Source organism: Montipora capricornis, chromosome 3, assembly GCF_036669925.1.
Source record: "Montipora capricornis isolate CH-2021 chromosome 3, ASM3666992v2, whole genome shotgun sequence".
NCBI lineage: Eukaryota > Metazoa > Cnidaria > Anthozoa > Scleractinia > Acroporidae > Montipora > Montipora capricornis.
Genome location: NC_090885.1, coordinates 59,206,276 through 59,226,275, shown reverse-complemented (window position 1 = coordinate 59,226,275; position 20,000 = coordinate 59,206,276). Strand labels below are relative to the sequence as shown.

The following is a 20,000-nucleotide window of genomic DNA, read 5'->3' as shown; positions in this document are numbered from 1 at the left end:
AGGACTTGCTCATTCATTCATGAGGAAAAGTACAAAAACAATAATTGATGAAAAATAGGGTTATACAAATAATAAGTGAAAAAAATTTGACCTCAAAGTTAGAATATTACTTTCATTCAAACAGAGCTTGGAACTGGTCCTTGGACAGTGTCATTTTGGATGTCTTATTAATTTTAATATAATTATGGGGCTCTCAAAAATAATCATGAATTCAAAATTATATTCAGGTTAACATGATTTAAACTTGATTTGATTCAAAATTGGCTTTTTCTCTGCAGCCCTATTATTTTTCAGGAATGTCTAGGATCAGGATTAGGAAACAATGATCTGGATTTGCCAAGGATTTTAATCTTGAACAGTACAACATCTACCAGTGATCGTGCAGCCTGCAAAGCGATTAGACCAACCAAACTGAACCGGCCATATCATGAAACTCATATTTAAAATGCATGGTTAAAATAGTAAGTAAAATTATTTTGGGGTTGGCTACTTTGGTGCTTGAGATTGTTATTTGACATCATACATTTTTGCAATTCAATGCAATTAAGATTCATTCATATTAAAATCTTTGGCTTGTTTTGTCCAAAATAATGAGCGGAATGCAAACATGTAGGCGATGACAAAAATTATTGGTATATGCATTATTAATTTGAATTCATAGTTGTAAGTAATTTACTCTTAATGGGAATGAATTTGAAGAATTAGGAGTTTTTATTCTGAATTTGTTAAAAGACAAAAATATTTAATTCAGGTCTCCAAGACTAAGGTTATTTTCACATTAATTTTGTATTGTATCATACAGTTCTGTTTTATAATACATCACCCATACATTCTATACAGTAATGTTTGATTACCCATAAAATAATAAATTATAACTTCTTTTGTATGAAAAGGGATGGTTTTAGAATAAAATTAATACCTGTGCCAGTAATAAAGACAGCCGACACGATAATAGCGAACAACAAACACTTTACTAAGTACAACCAGGTCGCTACCCGATGTCGGACCCAAAACATAAATATGCCACGAGGGAACGCGCGTGATACACATGCGCGGCTGACAATAACCGCTAGCGCTGCACAAAACTGCATTATCTTACATTCATATCAAATATAAAGATGTGAGAATTGTGCAACTCACAGCCTAAAAAACGTCTACAAACCCTTTTGATCTTTGCTACAGATACAGCTACTTAAATAATTTTACTAGCATACATTAAGTAAACCTTTCGGTCTTGAGCTCTCAATTTACTTGTCCAACATCATATTATAAATGGAGTGATTTTGGACTCCCTGGAAAGAATCCTCCACTTGATGAACTGAATGGCTCAAATGGATAATCCAAGGGTAATTCTGCCACAGAAACAAATGAGTATTAACTCCCAGTTACTGTTGCTTTTGTTTATCATAGTTACCGGGAAATACAATAATTTTTATTGTGGTTAGTTTTTCAAATCTATGCAAAATCTCAAACTTTTGATAAACAGCACCTATAAATGCAACTATAATCCTTGTGGCAAAAAATGAAATAGATTCGTTGAAAGTCTGTTCTTGACAAATGGCCCTTGTTTTTTGGAACCTTGTGACCTGCATTTAAAGTAATATTTAGAAATCCTATGCTTTCATTCAGTTTTACAAAACAGCTATATAAAAATATGCAAACAACCATTTTTTGGAACATAAACGAAGAGTCTAAAGTACAAGTCACTTGTTACAAAACCTTCACTTGTAATGTAACTTTGGCCTAAATACACCTAAAACGATGACTTGTTTAGGCCTAAGGTTAGCCAATTTGAAGGTTTGGGGTTGTTTTAGTATAGGGTAAAACAACCTGTTATGAGTGACCTGTTTTACAGGTGACAATCAGGTCAAAATCTCACCTGTGATAAAATCTATGCGTGGAATTGCAATGGTGCTGTATTTTTCTATCAGTTCTCCCCAAAATGTGTTAATTTGTCTCCTTTTGCTTGCTTTTTCACATACAAAGAATCCATCCATTACATTGTTTATGCAATGACTAGAATCTTCCGCATCTCCAGTCTGTTCAGTGTTATGCCAAAAAAATGAACCCCACTGGTTTGACAACAGGACCTCTTCCTTGCTCTTTTCGATTTCTATATGGTCCTGTTTAAATACAAAAGTGTGCGATGAAAGACTTCAAAAGAGCAACAGGTACATGTATGTAAGAGTGATTAAACTCATCGGCAAGATGAGCTTGGGGTTAGGCGCCTGAAAGAGTCATGATGGACGCACATGTCCACACAAAACGAGGGGGAGACATGGTAAGCCTACCACAGTCCACCACCTGTCACACTGACGCAGCAGTCAGTAGAATACTTACCATTCAATCCCTGGCAGAGGTGGGTGGGAGCAAAAAGACAAGGCAAAAGCACAGCTGAACGATCTGCAACGTTGAGCTAGTAAGCGCCCCTGCAGCATGCAAAGGGTGCCTCCCAATAGCTTTATTTTGTACGTTGTAACACTGCAGGTCATTTAGCCACTTGAAATAATATTGTGCTGAAGCTTGACTGAGCTCAAGAGAGGGGTTCCTCACAAACTTGCTCCTCATTACAGCTTTTTTATGGTACTATGTTGAAAATTCAGGTTGCCACAGGAAAAAAAACTTTCCTAAAAATGCACAAAACTCTTTGTTGTCCAGGTTGGAAAACGATGGTCATGCTTTATCCCTTTACAGGGGTTTCAGTCATATTATTGTTCTTGAGGAAGCCATTAACAGTTTTTAAACTCATTGCCATTACTGATGAGCTTGGGAACTGGTGCCTTAAAAGTTAACAGGAAGGGGCCTGTTGGGATCCAGGCCCCGCAGGGTGACATGGCCCGCAAATGGGAACCACCCCGAAGCAGCTGTATAACAGGGAGTTTAAACAGGCACTGTCACACAATCCAGTGGAAAAACACTTTCCTGGTCACAACCAAGGACAGAAGAGTGAATCTCAATGAATCTGCAAAGATTTGCAAAAATGGCCCAAAAAGATTGCATAGCCATGAACAAGTAAGCCCTGCCAAATTCCAAGGTGCCCCCAGAATAAAGGCACAAAAAGGCTGCATGTGACATTGGCTTCAGATAAACCTTGTCTAGAGTACATTTTGCCCCCACCCCTCTTCCCACCCCCCCCCCCCCCCAAAAAAAAAAACAATGGCACATGTGGCTGTGATAAACTACTAAATTGTTGGCTGAGCAACATTGTATTGGGTGGGAGCAGGAGAGCGGGGCAAGTTTGACCCTAAAGTTCACAAAATGGGAAAAGTCTCAATAATTATTATTCTTTTTGTTCAGGCTTTAATTCTCCTAAAACCCTTGCCTTTCATTTCCTATTCCCATAAAGGCTGGTTTACACGCTGCAATTTTGTCAGCCTGACATTATCAGAGCACAAATCATGCATGTTCTTGATCTCCAACATTTTGATTGCTTCTAGATTTTGTACGCATGTCCTCTTCTCAAAAATTTGATTGATAACCCAGCTTCTCTGAAAGCACAGGAAGACCACTCTATGTGTTCGTGGTTTAATACATGTTTATATGAAACGAAGAGAATCTATGAGGGTTATGAATAAAGGTCTGAAAATTGCACATCTAAATCACATCTGGGTCTGAATATCCCTATCAAGTTAAATGAAACCTTAATCGACTCATGTAAGGTGTTTTTTCGCCTTTTTGGGCTGTCTAAAGCGTCTTATAGCGAAATTACTTTTGGACGGTGACGGTTAAGACAAGAGAGTCAGAGTCTAAAGCGTCTTACTGTGATAAGAGAGACAAGAGAGGAAGTCTCCCTCTCTTGTCTTAACCGTCAAAAAGTAATTTCGCTATAAAACGCTTTAGACAACCCAAGAAGGCGAAAAAACACCATACATGAGTGATAAAGTATCATTTAACTTTATTGGGATATTCAGACCGAGATGTGATTTAGATGTGCAATTTTCAGAGCTTTATTCATAACCCTCATAGATTCTCTTTGTTTCATATAAACATAATATATTAACCAGGACCACATAGAGTGGTCTGCCTGTGCTGAAAGTTCATGGGTGTTAAAATACATGATTGTACGATTTGTGCTGTGATGGTGTCAGGCCAACAAATCATATAGAGTGTAAACCAGATTAAATTAGTACTTACATGAATTAGATGTCTTGGTTTCTTTAACTTGGGACCATCATCAAATAAGTCATTCTTTGACAACAAAAATGTCCAATGAATAATAATTATTATTACTAATATTATTATAAACACTGCTAATCAACATTAATGAAAAAAGAATATAAAGTTACATAACACTTAATAATGACCTTGGTGTTCTTTGATCAATAAAGTTCCTAACCCAACTTTTAAAAAAAACTGAGCTTGTATACCTGTTCCTCAGGTTCTGCACTATGTTGAACTACTATCCCCTCAGACTCCATTTCCTCCAACACTGTAATGACATGCCAGTCACTATACATGGCTGATGCGAGATCAGACCTTAAACTGTCACCAAAGTACAGAACCTAAACAACAAAGAGGCAGGACTATGAGTTCATTAGTGCATGAGCAATAAAAAGAGTAATATAAACTAAGAGTGATAACTCGTAAGCCACTGAGGAACAGTGCTTGTAAAAATTATTTTAATACACGTACTAGTCTCCTATACCTTCTTGACAGTCATGTAACAAAAATCAAATGGGGCTTTAGCGATAGCCAGAACAGACACGATCCAGATGAGAGGAATTGCCCAAAGCTTGGTCAAGGCCGTAATAATATTTATTGATTCCTCCACATGTCACAAAAACATGACATGCAGTATTAATTTTTTCTTATCATACATTTTGAAAAATTGAAGGACAAATGTGCTGTAGATCAAAGTCAGCCAACTGTTGGCCATTAACCAATGCTCCTGGTCTGTGTGGTCATTAAATAAACTTGTCAGCTGACTTATTGGCCTTCACATGAAATTTGCGGGATGGGATTTGTTGCCATTATTGCAGTACAATTGTAGGTGAAACATATTAAGCTTCTAGAAATTCACTCAAAATGTTGTATTTTTACTTTTGGTTTATCCTTTTTGATTTCTTTCTTTAAAAATTCCATGAAGTCTTTGTGATTTCCTCGACTAAAAATTCCACTTTCCTTGAGTTCTTCAGCAACTCCAGCTTCCTTTTCCCCATCTGGAGGGTCAGTAAACAAAAAAACATGTCAAGTGACTGTACAGGTACATTGAAATGGAATTCTAGAATTATTAAGGGTTAACAGGAGTGATAAGCGACAGGTTTCCATGCTAGGTGTAAACTGGATAATCATCATTAGGTACATGTAATTTACTTTGAGTAACTGTCTTACTAAACTGCAATCCCTAAAAATTAGCATTCTGCATTCTCTCCTGGGTAAGGAGGCAGCATCTTATGCTGAAATTTCTCCCAGGTTTTACCTTGGGTTGCCATGACAAGCAATATGATGGTAAACTGTGAGTTGCAGTAGAATTGAATAGCTTGAATTGGCTTTTGTTTTGAGTTCATCAATATTAAACTTCAATTGGCCTGATTTCATGCTCTGATGATAAATCACACATATATAGATTACATTGTACATCTCTTACTGTTTTCAGAGAAACTGCCATTCACAAGAAGCCACTGAAAACATTGAGTTAGTTTCGATTCAATTATTCATTTAATCAAAGGCTATAACGTTTTTCGTACTGTGAATGTGGCACAGAGAATGAAGGAAACTGCAATTTTGAGTTATGCTGTATTGTTGTAACATTTGGTTGTCACCTGTCTCCAAATAGGAGGATATCTACATCAGATTCTACATGCGCTTTCCGCGACTTATGGCTATTTCCTCTTAAGTGGATACACCATAAGCCTTTTTAGAGACACCATGCCAAGCCAGATATCACAGACAAAATCTGGATTTTGAAGTCAAAGGCTTTGCAAGTTACATTTAAAATAATTATGTGAAAACTTTTTAATGGTATCTGAGTTCCATTTGGTTGTCACATATTCCCCGTGTATTCAAAGTTACATTGTAATGTAGTTCTCACCACTTGATGTAATTCAAACTATATGCACAAGTGAACAAAGAAGACAAAAACACAACTTCTGTCCAGTACGTGGAAGGCCCGTGCTTTCATCAGAATGAATTTTAAATCAAAATATGTTTGCAAGAAAGAGTACAGATTGAAGTAACGTACTGTTGAGGTTTTTTTTTGTTTGTTGGAAATCATACAAGATAACTACATTTGCAACACTAATTATAATATTAATCAATAATAATGTTGTAATACTATGAACAAAACAAACCAATTTCATAAAACTTGTTTCGTGGCTCTTCCGACTGGAAAAAACCTAACAGAAAAAAGTAATCACGAAATCAGAATCTTCTTGATTTACAATGTCTCACATGACCACAGTGCCGTCATGATCTTTTTACCAAGACAAAAGAAAATACTATCATTTCCATAATGATTAGTCAAGAATAGACCACCAATTCTTTGTTTAGAGATACCATCATGGACAAAATTCTTGGAACACATTGCACTTGTGACTCTTTACACAAATGCCTTGAGCAAACAGTCTCCCTATTAGATTCAAACTAGATGTACCGTATGTGTGCCCAGCTGTCTACACATACCCACAAGAATAGAGTTTCTGTGAGAGCACATACCAAATGGAATATGGGTACCCTGTGGGCCTGAACGCTGGAGTTTCACACTGGAGTAGGGTTGGAACACATGTAATTCAACAGTTTTTGTCTGTTTTACATGTATTTAGTTGTATTTTGTGGTTCTTACTCCCAGGTTTAGGTCTAGGTTTAAAGGATACCTTCCCTGGTACAAGCCTTTCTGGAAGTCTCCTTGCCACCATCATTAAACATTTTATGAATACTTTTTTTTTAAATTTGACAGCATACATATATTAAGTATTATTATAACCTCTAGTAAGCGAGTTCAGAGTTTCAAACAATGTGCGCCCGTTGGGATAAAAGCAAGAATATATTTTAGGAAACCAAAAGATTCCTAATACAAATTCTTGCAGCTATTATTATCCCCACATGCAAATTCATTTCTTGAAACTCTGAACTGGCTTATAATCTCTGTGAGTGATATTATGTTTTCTTAACAACTTGATTGTGTGGAAAATTCAGTAAATAAAATAGTTCAGCCCAATTTCAGGTTAGTTACTAAATTTAAGGGCACATGCATGTACAAAATTAATTACACGACTTTCAAGGACGTGTAAATTTTGAAGCTGTAAGGCTTTCAGAAGAATAACGGCAGTCTAGATGAGAGAGTATTAAATTTTGTTCAATACAAACCAGGTTTTCCTGCCATGCAAACAATAACATCAAACAACTCTGTCCAGTTTTCTCTGAAAGATTAAATTTATGAAGTGTTCACAGCTATAATAAAATAATCATTACTATAAAAAAGTAGCTTTATTTATCATACATTGTACAAGTCTTCATTGCACAAAAAAAATTCAAAAATGCATGCACCAAACATTCCTCAGTGTAACAAACCAGGGTGTCTTGAGAACTTTTATATACTCAAACCCTTAGGTATCTCGAAAGCACTGATCATCAACTCACCCAGGGGTCTGAAGGTCGTCACACAAAAAGTCCCTTGAAGGGTTTACACGCGGGGAACTGTTACACATCAAATTGGTAAAATTTAGAGCACTTTCACGGAAATTCAGGGAAGCAAAGAGACGAAAAAGGAGCAGTCCTGAACAGTGAAAAAGAATTTACTAAAATATTAATTATATAGCCGCAAATTTTTGAAATGCACAACACGTCAATGAAACAGCACATGTTGATCTATAAAATTAGTCAGTCATTTACAATTTCGAAAACGTTTTTTTCTTCTTTCTTTCTTTCTTTCTTTTTTTCTTTCTTTTTTTCTTTCTCTCGCTGATCAGCAATTGGTTTAATTTCATTTGGTCGCAGGGACTTGTCCCACGAACAGTTCACACGCAGGGACCAGCACAATAATTATTTAAGGGGACAAGTCACAGGGACCAAATTTTGGTCCCTGCGACTAGATTTTCTAGTGAAAATCGGTTGTTCACACAAAGGGACTTGGTCCCTGGGGCTAGTCACGGGGACTAGTCGCAGGGACTAGTCCCTCCGTGTGTGATGACCTTGAGTTTCTGGAGAGTCTTGTATGATTTTCGAGACACCAAAGGATCTGAGTGAGTTTTTCTGAGATCTGTGTTTTCAACACACCTGTCTGAGTTTTTGGGGGTTCTTTGTTTTTGAGACACTCGAGGACCTAACTTTTCAGAGGTAAGCGATCTGAGTTTTCAACACCCTAACATACCCTGACGGACAGAGAGACAGCTCATATTTCATTGCAGCATTATTGCAAGATGAAGTTTAAGTTCTACTTTGTTTGTTTGTTTGTTATTTATTTGTTTGGGCTGGTTGACGTTTCGGCAGCTATTTAACTGATGTGGACCTGCCATACCCACCCACTCATATACTCACAGAGGCCAGCCACAACACCGGGAACTTCATCCCCTACTCTTCTTGAATAGTGTGTGGGTTCTTTAACATCCCACAGGGAACTAATGAACATGGAAGTTATTTGTGAGACAAGGCCTACGGTTTATAGTCCTTATCCGAGAAGGCTTAAAAGTCTAACCATTTGCGGATGTAATTACAAAGGCAGAACTTTCTCCTCAGTTATTGAAAGACCCTGAGTGTTGGTCCAGCTGGAGTCAAACTCACGACCTCCCGCATGGCAGCCCGGTGCTCAACCAACTCAGCCACCTCTTTTCTTAGAACCCACATTGCATCAAATATTGGGTAGAGTGACATCTTTGCTGGAACTTCAGATTCAAACAATGCAAAAAAAAAAAGCAACTTGTAACTTCATTTGTATGAAATAAATCTTACCCAACAGCAAAATTCATGAGCACATTCGTGTAATCAATAAAAGAGTTTGTGAGAAGAAAAATTTTTTGCTGTCCAGCTTTCAAGGTTTTGATCCACTCAACTATTTTCTTGCTACATGGCTTAATAAACTTTGCTGTATCTTTAACCATAGAAGGAAAGAAGTATCCATTATGATCTGAAAAACAGCAGAGTGAGTGGATTCAAATTAAATGCAGGATTCAAGGCTGACAACAGACCAGACATGCTAGGTCACAAACAAAGGCTTCCAGCAAAAATGACCTGCTAATGAGAAGTGATTTTTGCAAAGTTGTGCATGATGCAGGCAGGTAGGTAACACATTTAAGTTATGGAATGACATATACAGTATAGGTAATGGCCTTGCGCATGATGTTGGTTACCACTCGCGTAACATTTTGAGTGACATTAGAAAACTCTCAATTTTGGCGCTTATAGTAAGGTTAGGGTCATAAAATTTTGGGAAAATATTGTAGAAAGTATGTGCAATCTGTAAATGATGGTTGTTTATTGCCGAGCACCCGGGCAATCGAGATCAGAGTCCGCAAAAAGCCAGGTTCAAAAACTTCCCTCTGCTTAGTGAAAAACGCTCCGGACTTAATCCTCTTAATTTTCGTATTAAAAGAAAAGTAGACGAAGATCGTGGCAAAAAATCCATGCACATAGATCGTGTTTACCGTTACGAGTCAGTTCTTTTCTCTTGAAAGCAGGGTTAAAGATAAAAGGTCTTGTTTACAATGTCACGCTGACTTACCACCCAAAAAATTCATCTTTGTGGTCTAAATGATGCCTTTCGTTCCCGTTCTTATTGTTCCTATCGTTCCCACTTCGTCAAATGCGTTCCATTTTTCGTTCCTTAAGAGCAAATAGTGCCTTATCGTTCTCAGCTGTCGTGCCCATCGTGCCCGATCCTTTCGTGCCCACATGACCATAACCTGCGCTCGCAGGCTTACGTGACCAAAGAAATACTCAATCGCGCCCAAAACCGGAACCGGGCCGATTCAAGAAACGTTCGAGAAGACATTCATGAAAATTGTGTTCTGTTGGGCTGTTTGTTTACCATTAGACCTCTTGTTTCTTTGTCTGAATTATTCCCAGCGATATCATTACATCAAGTGTCGGGCGAATTGATCGTTGAGTTACCCGAGAATCCGCTGTAATTTACAAATCGACCGTTCTGAAGATTAAGGACGTCAAAAGATCCGGATTTTAAGATCTAAATCCGGATTTCCCAATCGAAAGCACACTAAATGCCAATCGAGGTTTGCGAGAAAAGATTTTAGCAATCCAACCATAATTTTGATTGCCTGTTGCAGCCGAGATTAAATTTCCGATAAGCGCTAAATTGGGTTTCTAAAAGTCGCTTTGCATGCAGAAACAATCTCAGCTGATCTTTATCATATTAAATGAAGTTTAGCAAATAGTTAAGCAAAGTAAGTGAGAAGTTTTCTTTTAAAGCGAAGACAGGGACAAAACTCACCTCGTGCAAACTTCTTGATCTTGCGGCAACTCTTTCTGTTTGACAGTGTTCAGCCTTTTATACTACGAGTACTTACTGCATTTGCGGCGTCGTGCAAGGAAACGCAGATTGTATAACTGTTCAATGGGATTACCAAAAGAAAATACTGAGACATGATTTTCGATTCATTACTTCTCTTTTTGTCTTTTTTTTTTGGCATCAAATGGGAGTTACAGCAAATGTTATAAACGCGACGGCTTTCGCGCGAAAAATCTGGGCACGAAAGGAACGATAAAGGGCTCGATGTATGAAATATGCAAATTAAGGCACGAAAGGAACGGTGTACAAACGAAGGCACGAAAAGCACGAAATCATGGAACGATAACAAGACTTCATAGGCACGATCGGTGAACGAGAACAAGGCACGAAATGCACGATATTTGGATTCCCTGTTCAAAGGGCACGAAAGGCACGATCAACTTGTTTGTTATGCCGTAAGTGCGGATTTGTGAGTGTTTTTAAAAATTAATTTAAGTCTCCCTTCGCGCTGGTAAAATTAATGTGCCTTTAGCTTGAAAATACCAAAAGTTTTGTCTTCTGTCAACACACATTTGGACTAATCACAAACTAAGTGGGCATCTGTGGACAATAAAACATAACCAAACTTGAGTAAATCATAGAATATCACAGTGATAAGCAACATCGTGCGCAAGGCCTAATGCCTATGATGCAAATGTTATGACTCAGTTGGACAACACTTTCATGATCCCTAAACCGACCCACAATTAGTCGAATAAAATCACCTGGTGTCATATCTGTTAAGTGTCACATTTGAAAGAGTTAAACAATTCACAGGTAACCCAAGCTCTACTTACAATAAGAGAACATAATGTGAGATTGTAATGTATCATTCACCTGACAGCGTGTATTTTCTTTTATACAATATAATTTGTATTCTGGGGACTGTTTGTTGCATTTTAAGGTGATAATTGTATTTTAGGTGGCTGTTTATTTCTACTTCTTCCTCTGAAGACTTACTTTTGAAAGTCCATTTGATTTTTGAGAGCCCACATGTATAACTATAGCTTGCCTTCCATCAAATTTTATACTTGTAAAGGGTATGCTACTAGTTTCTCACTGGAAATAATGCTTTTAATACTTGTACATAGTACATTAAATAAGGAGAATATGACCATCATTATTATATTGTATGTACGAAAATATTAATTGAGGAGTTTAAAAAAAGCTGAAGTGCAGATCAACAAATTTTTGATGGCTGACAAATTCGACTTTTTTACAAACTCCTTGTATGTAAATCTTTTTCTTCGTTGATAACACAATGTCAAAAACTGCAATACAACAGAAAACTAATAATTTATTAAATAATGCATTTGCACCTTTTGTTCTGAACAGTACCTGTTTTTCATTTAGCTCCAACCAAAGAAAAAAAACATTTTACAAACTACAAGTCAATAAGTTCATTACAGTAAAGTACAATCTCGACCCCAGAGCTCTTCTCTTGACCGTGGAAGAGAAGAGCTCTGGGGAACCCTGAAACAAAGTGCCTTCTCATTGGTTTTCGTGAAGAACAATCAAAAGCGTCTCTAATTGGTGCATTCATGTTAGCACGAGGAGTGAGCAGGCGCCATAAGGCTCAAATAGCCAATTTTTGGCTGTAAGAATTCTACGGCGCATGTTCTCCTACGCAGAGTTTCCCAGAGCCTTGGGTCAACCCGAGGCTCTGATGATGAGAATGAGTAAAGTACATGAATAATAATTTTTACCACAATTGCTTGTAATCGCACAATCTGATTGGCTAATTTGCTGTTGTCAGTAAGAGTCTAGACGACGCTGTAGGCGTCATGCTCGCGTCAATTTGACACGCAATGTAATAGCCGTCCAGGAACGCCCATTTTGGGAAATAAACCAATCATATTGCGAGAGAGTTATAGACAACACTTGCACTTTCTTTGTGTCACGATTTTGTTCATGTTCTGAAATAAAAACTTTCTTTGGCATTGAATATTGTGGTAAAAAGCAAATCAAAAGTGGTTCAGCATTGTCTGTACTCAGTGGTCAAAATGTTGTGGACTCACAAAATGTGGTGGACTCACTCTCAACAAGAGTACAAACAACGCTGAACCACTTCCGATTATAATGATTGTACGTATTATGTAACAAAAAATGTACTCTTGCCTACATGTATTTGACTCACCAGAAAAGGCAGATGGGCTAAAAATCAGCCTTAACACGGAAATTATGTCTGGCCAAAAGTTATATTCATCTGGTTTTCCATTCTGAAAGAGGAGAGACCTGACTATCAAAATCAATGATCATACATGTATATATATGGCAAACCAAAGAGTAGTACTGTAACTACAAAAGTTGATGGGAAGTTGAAAATCAGAGATTCCAGGAAAAGAATCCTCATTCAAAATCATATCCTTAACCGAGCTGAGCCAAGTGCTCATTTAAACCAAAGTCCCTGGATGTCTTTCATATCTTCATTATTTTACCGTCAGACCCTAAATCAACAATAATAATTATTGCTTTATTATTTTCTTGTCTATAAGCTCTATGAAGAAGACTAAGGCACATACAGCAGTAAAGCAGGAAGTGATGTACAACAGTAATAACAAAAGGTTGTTGAGGTTGCACTGCCATGATGATCACGACTTAAATGACAATATTATTATTTAAATTTATTAAAATGGCTTTCTTAACACTTCAATGCACTTGATAACTCAGCAGTATACAGTAGTACTCGCATTGCCACCACAGGAAACAGAGCTTTTTTGCACACATTATTTGTAAAGAGTATAGAGCACTCATGTTCCCTATAATTTATTTTTCTATCACAGTGACATGCAAAGAATTCAGTTTCTCTTGAGCAACATTATTTTGAAAGACATCCAAAAAGTCACATATAACCTTTTTCCCTGGAGTCCTTTGGTTCCTTCATTCTACACCAATTTTTTAAAAAGATTATCTTTTACAGAAACATACCTTTCTATCTATCATGTCAATGATGCGAGCACAGACTACTGCCACTGGGAGATCAAAGTAGCTCTCAAACACTCTCATAATGTTTGCTACATGTATTGAAGAGAAAATAAGGAGAAAGTGTTGTTATAGTAATAATAGTAATAATAATAATAATAATAATAATAATAATAATAATAATTGACAAGAAAGAGCGAAAGGGGATAATCATCGATATTGCTGTACCAGCTGATGTAAGAGTAGCGGAAAAAGAAAGGGAAAAAAAAGTGGGAAAATACCAGGACTTGAAAAGAGAGAACGGAAGACTGTGGAAACTCAAAATGGTAGAAGTCGTACCTGTAGTGATAGGAGCCCTTGGAAGTGTCACCAAAGGATTTGATAGGTGGATTGGAAAGCTAGGGATACCATTCAATGTTGGGGTCATGCAAAAAACTGCCTTGTTGGGAACTGCAAGGATATTGAGGAAAGTGTTGGAAATGTGAAGAAGAGATAATTCTGTTAGCCTTTGGTCATTTGCTATGACACGCCTAACAGAAGAAAAGACGGCAATGACAACAGCCAGAACATGATGTTGAAACTTTACAATAATAATAATAATAACTTTGTAAGGTACATGTAATGTAGCCCAGCAAAAGTGCTTATGAATCATGCAGCTTTTGATATAACATCAAATCTACTATTAGTTTTTTGGGAGAAGCATTTCCAAAATTATTACCCTGACAAAACCCTCTTGGAGTGGAGAGGAGTACCAACCAACTAACTCCTGGAACATTATGGTATCAACTCTCAGCATCAAACCTGGGTTACAAGTTCATTTGAGGGATGCAAGCTCTCTGACAACAATGTGCCAATAACCCCCCTACCCTCAGAGATCTGTGTCCTGATAAGCACAAAATAGCGTATAGCATGGCATCACATTACACTGTTGGCTTGGATTTTCTTTTAGTAATGTTATCTCTGGCCAAACATTCTTTCCTCCATAGCATTCTTTTACTTCTTCTTTTGTCATTTCTCTTGTTCCATGTGTGGCTCTGAAAGGCAATCAAACAAAAGTATGTTCAAAAATTTATTTTATTTCTTTTGAAAATTTTTAAGATTATTTTTCTTTCCCAGAGAGGGTTAAACAGGAGAAATAAAATATTTTAAAGACTGCTGTTACTGGTTACTGCCATGAGAGTATGAAAGAGATTGTTCCTCGATCAGTCTGCAAAATAGTTTGATTCAAGATTTCCTACCAACAACATTGTTATAAGCGTTTTGATAATGCTTCAGAAATTACTTTCACTGATCAGAATTAGACTAACTAAGATTAAATAAATAGCAGATACAAAAACAAAATATTGTAATAAATTTTCAGTGACTGCATTAATGCTTGCACCGCTTCAGTTACAGTATGCTTCTGTCAGTGACAACAAAAAGAAATTAAATCTTGCAGTCTGATAATCAAATGCTGAGAAAAAAATTCTGCTTTTTTGTAAACCTTGCCCCACTTTCAAGGGGTTATGACTTATCGAACTTTCTAATCAGTTGACTCGACTGAGGTTAACTAAGCATTCAATCAAAGTTCTTTGAATTCATATATTCGTTTTAAAGCAACAGGTGTGTAAAACTACTCTCTGCAAAAAAGGGGAAACCTAGAGTTACATGTACTTGTAAAGGATTGCATAATGTAATATCTAAGCTAGCTAATAATAAAATGTAATTATCTCTCATTGGTCGTTGCTACACTGTAAGTGATAATCAATGAAAGTTCATTCTAGGTTATAACATCAATGAAATTATCAGTGCTAATTAACAAATGAAAACACAGTCCTTATCAAATTACTGTCACAGAACACACCTTAAATTACTGTAACAGTTACAGTACACACCTTAAAATAGCACCATCTTTACCAAGTTTCAAAATGTTTCCTTTTTTGATATCTAACACCAGACCTCTGAGACTAGGAAAAAGATGCAGTGTCAGACAAAATCGTAGACTTAAGAGACTTGTTGATGGATAAAAGTACTTTGGATGCCCAGACCAGTTGTTTAAATCTATATATATATAGGGTTTTTCTAAAAGAAGATCCTTAGCTAACAACCATATATTTTTTTATAATTATGTACCGGTACATGTAGATTATTACATGTACGTTTTCACAGGGTCACACTAGGTCCTTAAATAGGTTATATAACCAAAGTCCATTGCAAAACTAACCTTCTTAAAATATAGTTTTTTGGAACCATTATTATTACCTGTTGGAACTCAGAGTCAAAGATCGTCTATTAAAATAATTTGACAGCTTTTATCTTATTCTATTTTTAGACTTTTGACATTCTCAAAATATTTAGATTTATTTGTAGTTACAAGTACTTATGCAGCATTATTTTACATACCGTCCTATAGTTAAAGATTCTACATCTACATGTATTTGTTTAGTTTAAATGTTTTCTTAACTTAGCTTTGATTTGATTTAGTGGCGTTTTATGATTTAATTCATCTCTGTGAGACTTGGAAACCTGTGCCATTGGCTATATACAAACCTGTACTATAGAATCACTCAACAAAGGTAAAATTAATTAACAGTCTTGACATGATACTTAAAGCTCGATTCTTGCATCTCAAAGGTAGAGACACAAAGATTAAGTATCAAGAATTGTTTCGGATACATTTCCAAGATCCTCACATAGCATTCATTGAAAACTATTTTATGCAAAAATTAGATTTTAAGGGTTTGCCTAGAATTCAGAATCCGGAATTCAGAATCCGGAATAATAAATCCAGAATATGAAATCAGGAATCCGATATAAGAAGTTGAACCAAATGGAACCAAAGGTAACTAAGGTAAGGTAACTTTATTTAAAGTCGCAAATGTAGGGAGAGGTTGCCCAAATCTCCCGAGCCAATGGCTCATGTTAAAAACGCACGACTATTTACAATACCATAACTAATTATTATTTACATATAAAAAATAAAAATCTAGAAGAATCCAGATCTGTATTAAAAGATAGTTTAAAAAGAAACTAGTGCAAATATTAAGATACAGTACCGCCTAGAAGTATTGACCCCTTTACCGCGTCATTGCCGCGTCACCCTGTCGCGGCTTTCCCTCGGTATTCCCGCGGTAGGCCGCTTTTCTGCCGAGGGAAATTTACGGCTAGGCTCCAAAGTTGCCGCGGGAAAGTCAACCGAGGTAAACCCTTGGTAATTAAAATTCCGCGGTAGAGTTGGGTTTCCGTTGACTTTGTGTTTCGATAAGCTGTTGTAGATTGTAATGTTGAAATCCCACCGAACAACAGAAACTGAACAAGTTTCGGCTGAAAATTGCGAACAGCAAAGAGGGTTATAGCCGCTAATCATGCACCTTGGTTTCCTTTTCCTTTTACATGCGAAAAGAATATCCCTACTGTAGCTAGATTCCGACCACATTTGAAACCTTCTTTGCGACATGCATTTGTATTTTGATTGCAGTGATTATTTCGAAGACTTATCGTGGACTATTCATTCGAAGGTTCGACGCTTGTTCTACTTGCGTGGACTTTGCCGTCATTTTATACATTTAAGTTTATGGGAGAATATGTCCCCTTGTTATTTTGCAGCTCAGCGCACTGAACATACATTTATTCGTCTATTATTTCGATATCCTGCAAACAGGAGAGGGTTTTGACAATATTTACAAACTGAAAGCTTACATGTTCAGGGTGAACGGCTCGAAAATAGCTAGTGTATACAGTTCATACACTGCATGGCACCCTGCAAATTCAACACTGTTCAGACGAGAGCAAAATTGAGCCAAAGTGGTCGAGGATTTTGTAATGACTGATAATTGATTCCAAATGTGGGCAATCTGATACAGAAATGAGTTGTGCATAACGAGCCTGTTATATGATGGCTGCACAACATTTAGGCCATTACCTCGTAAATTATAATTAGTTATCCTAGGTGTAGGTATCACTTTGCTTACACTAATTTTGCGAAATGAAATGAAACAATACAGAAACAATCCTAAACATTCATTAATCTTAGGCCTACATGTAATTAGTCCTAAACAAACTGTTTACTAAATGCTAGCATTAGGCCTAAAAACTTTTGTTTAGGCCTAAGGTTAGGTTTAATGAATGTTTAGGATTCTTCCTGAATTTCATCTCGTTTTGTTTCATTTCGCATCAGTAACTTAGTGTAAGCCTTTGGTTGAAGCTCTTATAATTTAAAAATTTATCGGATTCTGGATTTTTTATTCCGGATTTCTTATTGAATCCAGATTCTGGATTTTAGGCAAACCCAATTTTTAACAACATACTACAAAATATTGATAGACGTAAGCCATCTAATGGCCTGTACGTCTGATATATAAAATAACCATTCGAGATGGAATATCTTTCCAATTTGAAAGTAATATTAAATAAATGAAACTACTTTTTTTAAGTTTGGCACATAATCACGGTTAAAAAAGGATGAAAATACCAAAAGTCCTTGAGATCTTCAAATTCATCTTCAAGTAAGCAGGCATCATAGCCTTTTTCTGTAACCAAAGCTTGAGTGAACATTTTGTACACAAACTAAAAAAAGAAAAGGGAAAATGCAGAGGCCGTGACACAAAATAAATGGATGTGTACCGACAGGTTTTGGGAAGTGTAAAACTGTTTTACACAAATAACTTCTACACAGTATTTTAATAAATTTGTACAGCTAATCTCAGTCCAATTTCATCTTCCTCAGTTGAAATTTTTCGGGGTTGTCTAGCCTGCGTAGCAATCGTTCCTGTTCGACAGAAGAGCTCCGAAATGATTTTTTGCAAACTGGCCACGCGAACAGGAATGCTTGCTACGCAGGCTTGGGGTTGTCAAATTCGGTGCTGATCAAATTGATAAGGTCCTGAAGTCTGACGATCAATAATGCATAACTGAAAAAAAATAATCAGTAAATATTAATTACTATACCTGTCCAGTATTTAAATGCCTTCGCAGCTTTGCAAAAATTTTATTTCTTTTGAAAATTTTTTAGGTGTTTTTTTCTTTTCCAGAGAGGGTTAAACAGTAGAAATAAAATATTTTAAAGACTGCTGTTACTGGTCACTGTTATGAGAGTAGGAAAGAGATTGTTCCTCAATCTGCAAAATAGTTTGATTCAAGATTTCCTACCAACAACATTGTTATAAGCATTCTGATAATGCCTCAGAAATTACTTTCACCGATCAGAATTAGACTGACTAAGATTAAATAATATATTGTAATAAATTTTCAGTGACTACATGAATGCTTGCACCGCTTAGCCTGCATAGCAAGCGTTCCTGTTTAACAGAAGAGCTCCGAAATGATTTTCCGCAAACTGGCCACGCGAACAGGAACACTTGCTACGCAGGCTAGGGGTTGTCAAATTCGGGGCTGATCAAATTGATAAATTCCTGAAGTCTGATGATCAATAATGCATAACTGAAAAAATAATCAGTAAATAATAATTGCTACCAGTATTTAACCCAATGATTCATTCGCGTGCGCTGTTTTGTTGGGCAAGATAACTTGGGAAATTTTCGAGGTTTTGCATTGGAAAGCGAGCGTTAAAAATAAACCATATGCGCAGTAAATGTACACAAGATACTGAGTTCTAGAATTAAGTTCACCTTGATGAAGAAACAGTGAACTTCCAGATGATGTAAAAATATTGCTAAAAAGTGATTCAAAACACGTCCTAAGGCTCAACTGAAAATGTAAAGGTAGAATTTTTCGAAGCAGCGCGCGTTAAGCAATCAAGAAAGTTTTTGATCGCTAACTAAACAAAGCGCTTGAAAAATATTTATTATAACTCAAAATATGCCTTATGCAATTTACAGTTAAGTCTAACCACTCAATGGATAAAAATTGATTGAAATTTATTCCAATCGCTTTGTTTTCTTGCAGGTATAAGTGCAAAAAAAAGGGAAAAAAAGCCACTGCCGAACAAAATTTCACCACGTGTTTTCTGCTTGTCAAAATACACAAAACCGCAAGATTAATTTAGTTAATTGATCACTATCATGTTTCATGAGAGAACAAACAAGGTCAAATTGTGTACAAAAATGCTCTTTCGAAAACTTTGACTGAAAGATAACTTACACAACACAAGAAAAACAACAGAGAAAATCGCTGGAAGTTTTCTCGCATTTGCAGAATATAAACGCACGATCGGATTGATTTATTTGTTGAGGATACCGATCTTCCGAGGTATACCGAAGGCGAAAATTCCTTCGATTACAAATTTGTTTTAGGAAAAAAAAAACTTGTTATTTGCAAAAAATCCATCGGTTGATCAATATAAAGCTAAATTCGGGAGCTAATCAATGCCCATTATGACGTTAATTGCTACGAAGGCCTTTAATTCTGCGCGGCTTACTCGATGAAAAAAGGGCAATGCGCTCGGGGATTTTAAGAGTTTTTGACAGGCATACCTACTCGTTTCGTTTACCATTAATTCCCATGGATCATCTTCTATGAAAACTAAGAAAAATATTTAATTCATTACGATTATCAAAAACGAAATAAAGAGCAGTAGCTGCCACGAAATCTGGAATTTGAATATTATCGACCTGATCATTCCAGCGAGCTTCATGTTTATCATCGGTCGCTTGGTTTTCACCGTCTTCTTCGTCACTTTTAAAGTCATCTAAATCAAAATTGT

The 20,000-nt window shown here is 36.5% G+C and overlaps 2 protein-coding genes across 9 annotated transcripts in view; one reads left to right on the top strand and one right to left on the bottom strand.

Moving 5' to 3' along the window:
* LOC138043511 (pantothenate kinase 3-like) overlaps positions 1–927 on the top strand; it is a 9,752-nt gene extending 8,825 nt beyond the window's left edge. For all 3 annotated transcript variants that reach the window (XR_011131275.1, XM_068889818.1, XM_068889819.1), the window contains one exon: positions 1–927. This exon is cut by the window's left edge and continues 207 nt beyond it. The gene's annotated coding sequence lies outside the window, so the exon portion shown is untranslated.
* A 22-nt stretch (positions 928–949) lies between these two features.
* Positions 950–20,000, bottom strand: part of LOC138043509 (5'-nucleotidase domain-containing protein 1-like) — a 22,197-nt gene continuing 3,146 nt past the window's right edge. Inside the window, exons 1-15 of one of the 6 annotated variants that reach the window (XM_068889816.1) lie at positions 19,909–20,000; positions 19,771–19,819; positions 17,811–17,905; positions 15,235–15,306; positions 14,285–14,394; positions 13,367–13,452; positions 12,576–12,657; positions 8,887–9,061; positions 7,306–7,358; positions 6,291–6,335; positions 5,041–5,159; positions 4,368–4,502; positions 4,135–4,188; positions 1,880–2,123; positions 950–1,352 (exon numbers count right to left, since the gene is read on the bottom strand). The exon at positions 19,909–20,000 is cut by the window's right edge and continues 408 nt beyond it. In XM_068889816.1, coding sequence (XP_068745917.1) covers positions 1,267–1,352; positions 1,880–2,123; positions 4,135–4,188; positions 4,368–4,502; positions 5,041–5,159; positions 6,291–6,335; positions 7,306–7,358; positions 8,887–9,061; positions 12,576–12,657; positions 13,367–13,452; positions 14,285–14,394; positions 15,235–15,306; positions 17,811–17,893 — 1,344 coding nt within the window. In that variant the 5' untranslated portion in view covers positions 17,894–17,905; positions 19,771–19,819; positions 19,909–20,000 and the 3' untranslated portion in view covers positions 950–1,266. The other 5 variants (XM_068889817.1, XM_068889814.1, XM_068889815.1 and 2 more) reach the window with 5 other exon arrangements.